This window comes from Carcharodon carcharias, chromosome 17, assembly GCF_017639515.1.
Source record: "Carcharodon carcharias isolate sCarCar2 chromosome 17, sCarCar2.pri, whole genome shotgun sequence".
NCBI lineage: Eukaryota > Metazoa > Chordata > Chondrichthyes > Lamniformes > Lamnidae > Carcharodon > Carcharodon carcharias.
The window spans coordinates 23,389,854-23,398,656 of record NC_054483.1 but is presented as its reverse complement, the minus strand read 5'-3'; the positions used below and the strand labels follow the sequence as shown (position 1 = coordinate 23,398,656).

At 49.4% G+C, this 8,803-nt stretch overlaps 1 protein-coding gene across 1 annotated transcript in view; it reads right to left on the bottom strand.

The window, feature by feature from the left end:
- Positions 1-8,803, bottom strand: part of slc23a2 (solute carrier family 23 member 2) — a 99,058-nt gene that overhangs the window by 38,700 nt on the left and 51,555 nt on the right. Inside the window, exons 9-11 of the mRNA XM_041210379.1 lie at positions 5,001-5,121; positions 3,714-3,870; positions 1,725-1,872 (exon numbers count right to left, since the gene is read on the bottom strand). Coding sequence (XP_041066313.1) covers positions 1,725-1,872; positions 3,714-3,870; positions 5,001-5,121 — 426 coding nt within the window. The remainder of the gene's footprint in view (positions 1-1,724; positions 1,873-3,713; positions 3,871-5,000; positions 5,122-8,803) is intronic.

Sequence of the window (8,803 nt, the reverse complement as noted above, 5' to 3'; positions counted from 1 at the left end):
GTGTGGGCGTGTGAGAGACAGTGTGTGGGCGTGTGAGAGACAGTGTGTGGGCGTGTGAGAGACAGTGTGTGGGCGTGTGAGAGACAGTGTGTGGGCGTGTGAGAGACAGTGTGTGGGCGTGTGAGAGACAGTGTGTGGGCGTGTGAGAGACAGTGTGTGGGCGTGTGAGAGACAGTGTGTGGGCGTGTGAGAGACAGTGTGTGGGCGTGTGAGAGACAGTGTGTGGGCGTGTGAGAGACAGTGTGTGGGCGTGTGAGAGACAGTGTGTGGGCGTGTGAGAGACAGTGTGTGGGCGTGTGAGAGACAGTGTGTGGGCGTGTGAGAGACAGTGTGTGGGCGTGTGAGAGACAGTGTGTGGGCGTGTGAGAGACAGTGTGTGGGCGTGTGAGAGACAGTGTGTGGGCGTGTGAGAGACAGTGTGTGGGCGTGTGAGAGACAGTGTGTGGGCGTGTGAGAGACAGTGTGTGGGCGTGTGAGAGACAGTGTGTGGGCGTGTGAGAGACAGTGTGTGGGCGTGTGAGAGACAGTGTGTGGGCGTGTGAGAGACAGTGTGTGGGCGTGTGAGAGACAGTGTGTGGGCGTGTGAGAGAGAGAGAGTGGGCGTGTGAGAGAGAGAGAGAGTGGGTGTGTGAGAGAGAGTGGGTGTGTGAGAGAGAGTGGGTGTGTGAGAGAGAGAGTGGGTGTGTGAGAGAGAGAGTGGGTGTGTGAGAGAGAGAGTGGGTGTGTGAGAGAGAGAGTGGGTGTGTGAGAGAGAGAGTGGGTGTGTGAGAGAGAGAGAGTGGGTGTGTGAGAGAGAGAGAGTGGGTGTGTGAGAGAGAGAGAGTGGGTGTGTGAGAGAGAGAGAGAGAGTGGGTGTGTGAGAGAGAGAGAAAGTGGGTGTGTGAGAGAGAGAGTGGGTGTGTGAGAGAGAGAGTGGGTGTGTGAGAGAGAGAGAGTGGGTGTGTGAGAGAGAGAGAGTGGGTGTGTGAGAGAGAGAGAGAGTGGGTGTGTGAGAGAGAGAGAGTGGGTGTGTGAGAGAGAGAGAGTGGGTGTGTGAGAGAGAGAGAGTGGGTGTGTGAGAGAGAGAGAGAGGGTGTGTGTGAGAGAGAGAGAGGGTGTGTGTGAGAGAGAGAGAGGATGTGTGAGAGAGAGAGAGAGGGTGTGTGAGAGAGAGAGTGAGTGGGTGTGCGTGTGAGAGAGAGAGAGATTGGGTGTGTGAGAGAGAGTGGGTGTGTGAGAGAGAGTGGGTGTGTGAGAGAGAGAGAGTGGGTGTGAGAGAGAGAGAGAGTGGGTGTGTGGGAGAGAGAGAGTGGGTGTGTGAGAGAGAGAGTGGGTGTGTGAGAGAGAGTGGGTGTGTGAGAGAGAGTGGGTGTGTGAGAGAGAGTGGGTGTGTGAGAGAGAGTGGGTGTGTGAGAGAGAGTGGGTGTGTGTGAGAGAGAGAGAGAGAGAGAATGTGGGGGTGAGAGAGAGAATGTGGGGGTGAGAGAGAATGTGGGGGTGAGAGAGAATGTGGGGGTGAGAGAGAGTGTGGGGGTGAGAGAGAGTGTGAGGGGGGAAATGAGAGAGGGGGTGTGAGGGGGAAGTGAGAGAGGGGGTGGGGAAGTGAGGGGGGGGGGAAGTGAGAGAGGGGGGAAGTGAGAGAGAGTGGGGGAGTGAGAGAGGCAGAGAGCGAGGGGCAGAGAGTGGGAGAGCAACAGAAAGAGAAGAACAGGATAACACATTGCGCCAAGTGACATTTTGCCTACCTGTTGATTGCATGAACTGGTGGTGGTGGGGCACAAGACAACCTGGCACAGGCATAGTAATCACCAATGGACTCAATAATACTGGCAACAACTGCACTGAGCATACCAATCACACCGGCTGCAGAGACTGTCGGTAAACCCCACTGACCTACAGGAGAGACGAACAAGACAGATGGTCAGTCCTGTTCAGTGTTATGACCGATGCAGTTCGTAAAGCGGAGTTATTTAAAATCCCAGAGGGAAACTTTAAACAACTGTCAAAACCTATAATTTTAAGTGTTATGTTTGAGATGTGACTCTAAAAACTCAGGATTCAGATCACCAGTTCCAGGTTTTACATTAAACTAAATGAAACATTTTATTAAGCTACACAGGTTAATATATATATATATACACACACATACATACATACACACACATGGCTACAAATTACTACGATCATAACTTTGAACAAATTCCCAAACTAATCTCTATTAAAGCAACAGCAACCCACAGACTAAACCAGACACCAGGCAAAGCATTTTCACAAATTTTTTATAAACTTAAAATATGTGGAGCCAGTTGGAGGCTTACAGCTGCCTTCTGATCTCTCATTGCCTCTGCTCTGCACAGCCGAACACAGTTGTCTTGTTATATCTGCCACTGCCCATTGATAATCCTCATTTATCAACAACCTCTGAATTAAACCTCTAACAATAAAACCCCTTTCATAGTACCAATTTTACTAGTAAAATAAACATATGGCTTGGTATCTGCTAGAAATTTATCACCATACTTTTTGAATGTCATAAAATGTAAATAAAATGCATGCTATCTCTTTTACATATCCAAAAAAGTACTCAAAGCACCCAGTTGAGCTGGTTTTAATCCAATTAAGACACACCCACAGACTAAACTCCTATTTTAAAAGGAAAATATCTTCCAATAATATTATACACATTAATAGCTTCATGACATCAGAAGCAAGGCTGTGGGCTCTTCAACACCTTCCCTTGTCCAACACAAACCATATTGTACACATGGGTCAAACCACACTCCGAACAAGCATGATTTTCAAAATACCAACACTAACTAACTATCTTGACTATAAAGCAAGTTCGGTTTCAATGCACACAGCAGTTTAAGCTTCTTTGAGACCAGTCACAGCAGGTGTCAAAGTGCTACGGAGGTAACATCCACTTGGGGTGAACATAGGAGCATTTCTGATATTGAAAAATCAGCCATTGGCCCATGTGGTCATCATCAAGCTGAAACATCAACTCTGTTTCTCTCTGCACAGATGCTACCTGACCTGCTAAGATCTTCCAGCATTTTCTATTTTTATGTCCACATCTCTGGCATCAGCACTATTTAATTTTGCATAGTATGACGTCAGATTTACAATGCACGCACAGGCCTATTCCAAATTAAGTACTTGGTGGGAAAGCCAAAGACCTTAGGAAAAGAGCAGGGCAGTGGGTTTAATTGGGTAGCTCCAGCCAAGAGCTGGCACGGGTCAATAGGGCAGAATGGCCCCCTTCTCTGCTGTATTATTGACTCATCTGGTCAGTGCCAGTGTTAATACTGCACACAGGTCTCCTTTTACCCGATTATCATAACCTTCTATTTCTTTCTCCCTCCTGTTTATCCAGCTTCCCCTTTAAAATGCATGATATTTTCAAAAATTCCTTTTATGATCAGTATATGTTCAGATTGAAATTTCCTCTCTGCATATTGTATCTGAAACGGACTGTTGTGTAATGTCTTCCCGATTCCCAGTGCCTATTTAACTTGGCTAAGTGTCCTTCCACATGGCATTTGGAGTTAATTATCGGAGCTTCACAAGCCATTCTCTCCTTGCATCCTGTGTCCACTTCACATCAACCCAGGCTCCAGACAATCTGCCCCAAGGTGCGAATCATCTTACTCAGTTCACCGGGGTCAGAAGGAAAACTCTTCCCAACTCCGATACGCTTGCCAACTTTAACACGCAACGTGAGGCTGACTTACAGGGGTAAGGAACTTTGAACCACGGAGCCACAGAGAGGACACCTTTCCGAGCATCAGTGCGAGCATAGTATCCATACTGCTCACTGTCAGGCGGGAAGACATCAGTCACTGTGAAAATGAAGCACAGAAGCCACGAAACCAAGATGGCCAATATAATCTGCAGGAGCAAATCAGACAAGACAGTGCTAGAAAGGAGCAAGTGGATTTGTGGCTCAGTTGACTGGAACGCAAGAAAATTAACATGCTGCTTCTTTTGAAATTTGCCTGCCATTTTTCTCTCTTCTTCCCACAGTCACCACTTGTTTGTATGACCCACCCTACTGCAGAGTGGACTCTCTCCTTGCATTTTCCACTCCAGCCCTGTGCCACTCCCTGTCGACATTCCTGATTTTACATGGTGGGGGAAGGGACGGCCAGAGTGGATGTTTCCCCCCGGCTGACTCGGCTCCTGGCCTGCCCGTTTGGAACAAGACCCAGCCACCAAGCCCCACTCCTGAGCTTTGAGCACCTAATTGGGACTCAAGGTCCAGTGCAGCACTGAGAGAGTGCCACATGGTCAGAGGGATTCTCCTTCCCACTGAGATATGCCATCAAAATCCCATCCTGTCCCATTGAGTCGATAGAAAAGGTTGCAGAGCAAGGCTCTGCAAGGAAACAGCAGGATGTCCCTGTGTGTCCTGGTCGACATCAACATTAAAAACACACTTTCTGTAGGATCACTCTGTGCACACAACAGCTGCAGCATTTACCCACATATTGGAAGTCACTGATCTTCAATCTGGTCTATTGTATGTGAAGCAAGTACCGATGTTTCAGAGACAATGTGGGGTTGTGCTGTCTGCAGGGAATGTGGCACCATTTGTCTTTGGGACGACATGTTAAACTGAGACTATGTCAGCTCTTTCTCAGTGTCCTGGACAATATTTATCCTTCAACCCACATCACTGAAATACAGGATCAGATCAATGTCACAATACTGTTTGTGGGAGCTAGCTGTGTGTGAACTACCTGCTGCATTTCCTACATTACAAAACTCACTGGATTTCACAAGTACCCCATTGGCTGTAAAGCACTTCAGCACATGCTGAGATGGTGAAAGGCACGATATTAAATGCAAGTCTACCTCTCTTTTCTTTCAGTAGATAGCTATTTGCTTTCCTCCCTCAAATTTTGAAGTCGGCAGCATTTTCTAACTGATGAAGGAACAATGGAAACTGCAAGGAGCTGGTGAATTCTTGAAGGCCCACACCACAGAAGACATGTCACTCCCCCGCTTCAGCTACTTACCGGGAACATTTTGAAGAGCTGTAACTTGTATGCTGTCCATCCCTTTTTGTATTTATAAACTGGAAGAGGAAGTTTCACATTGCGTGCGTACTGAGAGAAAAAGAGCACCAAAAATATGGTCCTGCAAAAGAAACAGGCATGTTAAAAAAAGGAGACGGCATTGTTAGGATGCCTGCTCTTTGCCCTCTCCCTTCATTCCCAGGATAACGTTGAATCACAATCCTTCTGTCTGCCTTCTCTCTGATAAGGAGGCTCTTTCCACACTCCCGGTCATCTCCAACGCCAGCTTCTCAAAGCACAGCCCAGCTTCAAATACTGGTCTCTCAACCACCAGAACATGTACCAACCTGCAACCATGATCACCATCACAGTGTACCCATCTGCATTATCAACACCTCCATCACCAACACTGGGCGCCCAACTATGCTGCCATCCTGTTCTCCAATGTCCCTCCCCAGTACTGGGCTCTCTGCCTCTGCCCAAGCGCATCATAGGGCCCCAGGTCCTCTGATGCCATCCTCTGCCACCCCATTTTGCCGCCTGAGCGTCTTCATCTCATACACTGTCTCCAGGTCACCCTCTTCCCTCTAGCAGATTGCAGTGCCCTTCAACTGCCAACTTTCAAAGATTAGGGTTACTGATCAGAACAGCTTGGGAGAATTGGCTGCACCTTCAAGTCACTCATTAGCAGATTCATGACAGACCCAAAGACTTCGGCTGCTTTGGGTGAGACTGAGTGAAGATCACATCGTCCATGGAAAGCTCAGAGACTGGGACAACAGATGGTTGCACTTCCATACCTGGCACACAGCTCCAGGAGAATCCAAACCATTCTTCAAACTAACAGGAGCAGATTCTTTCAACCAAAGGATTCAAGCATATAGCACATTCTGGACTTGACCTGACCCCAAGGGTTAAGAATTAACAGTTAAACTCATCCTCCAAAACCAATAGGATATTGGGGGGGCCTGGGGGTGGGAGTGGTTAAATGCATCTTTTAACACAGATAAATTGGTCTTTAAACCACATCTTGGGGCCTTGAGTTCGAATGGGGTATAATTTTCTGCTGTTACTGGGAGCAAGGCAGACAGACAGCCCCGGGAGTTTCACAGTGTGAGGGGCCAAAATTCGGATCCTGACAGCACGATCAACTTCTGCAATTTGGTTCTCAGAACTTTAAGGGCAGACTGAGCTTCTGTACATTTGCATGTCATGCATGCTCACCAGAATTAAGAACCCCTCCCTACTAAGTTACCCGTCAGTGAGAAATATGTACCTCCAGATTCACAGCTGTTGATTGGTGGGTGCCCCGGGCCAGGTAGTCATCTTCCTGGACCTTTGGAGTCAGTCACTGCTACCTCACCCTCTGTCAGGGCTGTTCTTCTAGGGCAGGCGATCATTGAGTTCGCCTGTCAGTTTTCCAATGTGCACAGAGGGTGACCAAGGGAGGCAAGATGGAGTCTACTGGGCAACGGACTAGGAGGGTGGACAAAGGAGGCAGGGTCAGCAGGGAAGGCTGCAACTGGGGTCGGGAAAAGGTTCAAGGGTCAGCAGGGTGGGAGGGTGTCTGGGGAGGGAAGGGAGGATGTCTAGAGATGGAATCCACACTGTCCAGGGCAGGATACAAGGGTAAGCATGTAACTAATGTATTTGTCCTGTTGTTGTGTAGTTCAGAAGCTTTCAGGGCAGTGAATGTAGCAGTCAGATGGGTCTAATGGGTGGAGGTCACTGATATCTAGGATTTGGGGTTTGAGGGTTTAAGATGAGGGTGCTGAGAAACAGAGGGAACAGTGACAGTGAGAGGAGGAAGTGGAATCTGATAGGGTGGTACATCATGCTCAGGGAGTGACTGGTCTCATGAGAGGGTGGCCTTGACAGCAGGAGGGGTCAGGGTCTGGACAGGCATGGGAACGCCAATGGATATAGGCTCGGGGGGGAGCAGGCAATTCAGCAAAGATTAATAGGGTCAAGGCTAATGGTGGGGGAGAGGAATGAGAATGTTGGTGAAGGACGATTGGGGCTACTTGGTGGGTGACAGGGTGCAACACTCAGAAAGCTCGACACCATCCAGGACAAAGCAGCCCACTTGATTGGCACCACATCCACAAACATTCACTCCCTCCACCACCGACGCACAGTAGCAGCAGTGTGTACCATCTACAGGAATTCACCAAGGCGCCTTCGACAGCACCTTCCAAACCCACGACTGCTGCCATTTAGGAGGACGAGGGCAGCAGACACAATGTGCTCGACCATGTGCTGATGGGCACCTCCTGTTGGCCGAGGCAGAGAGGTGCAGGCAGAGAGGTGGCAGATTCACCATGCTCAATTGGGAGGCAGCAACAGTTTGCCTCTTTAGAACCTCAAAGTTCCCAGATAGATGGTCAAGTCCGATAAGGGTTTTTTTCAATCATTCACGGGATGTGGGCTTCGCTGGCTGGCCCAGCATTTATTGCCCATCATTAGTTGCCCTTGAGAAGGTGGGGGTGAGCTGCCTTCTTGAACCGCTGCAGTCCATGTGGTGTAAGTACACCCACAGCGCTGTTAGGGAGGGAGTTCCAAGATTTTGACCCAGTGACAGTGAAGGAACGGCGATATATTTCCAACTCGGCTTGGAGGGGAACTTCCAGGCGGTAGTGTTCCCATGTGTCTGCTGCCCTCGTCCTCCTAGATGGCAGCAGTCGTGGGTTTGGAAGGTGCTGTCGAAGGCGCCTTGGTGAATTCCTGTAGATGGTACACACTGCTGCTACTGTGCGTCGGTGGTGGAGGGAGTGAATGTTTGTGGATGTGGTGCCAATCAAGTGGGCTGCTTTGTCCTGGATGGTGTCGAGCTTTCTGAGTGTTATTGGAGCTGCACTGAAGAAGCTTGACACCATCCAGTTCAAAGTTGGGTGGGTAGGTTGTCTAAGATGCAAAGGCAAGGTGACAGCGGGAAGCCCAAGGGGTGACTGATGCTAGGAACAGGGTTTCCCTTTGGATCAGGGATGGAGGGAAAGCTTCTGAAGAATATGCTGACTGTAGATCACTGCAAATTGTTCACAGGTCACCCTCAAGCCTTGACAAAATAACCTCGTCCTTCTACTGGCTCTGGTCCAGCTGAGGAGGGCAGCCCACAGCAAGAGACAGTTATGGCAGCACCTTAGGAAGGTCAGCATGCTGGCAACCAAGGGCCAGTGCGACAGCGAGCATTGGCCCGACCTGGGATATATCACAGGCACTGCAGCTACCTCCAGGTGACTGCGAGACAATGCTGGGGTGGAGGGGGGCACTGCAGGATATCCCAGGATATGGTTCATCACATATTGCAGCTGCTCAATGTGGAATTGTGTCCATAAGGACTGGGAGGCAATCCCATGCCAGTGGCATTAGAAATCTCTACTGCCCTTCACTTTTTGGCCTGTGGCTCCATGCAGTGTTCCACTGGAGGAACCAGTCTGTGATGCATCCAGGGGGTGACAGGGACCCTCTCAGGAAAGCACATGATTTTGTTCAATTCCGCATGGATTGCGAGAGCCAAGCAGCCAGAACGTTGGGTTTTACAGCAATCGCACGATTGCCGCAAATGCAAGAGGCGAATGACTGCACATGTGTGGCCTTGAGAGCTCCCTGGCGTCAGCCAGTTGCATTGATCAACAGGAAACGTTTCCACTCTTTGAACATGCAGCTGGTGTGAGGTCATACAAGACAAATCCAGTATTTTTGTGCTCAGTTCCCAGGGAGCTCTCATGAAGCTGACATCCCAAACCACTCCCAGGTGCCACAGGTTTTTGAAGGACCTCGGCAATTGCAAGGCTTGGGAACAA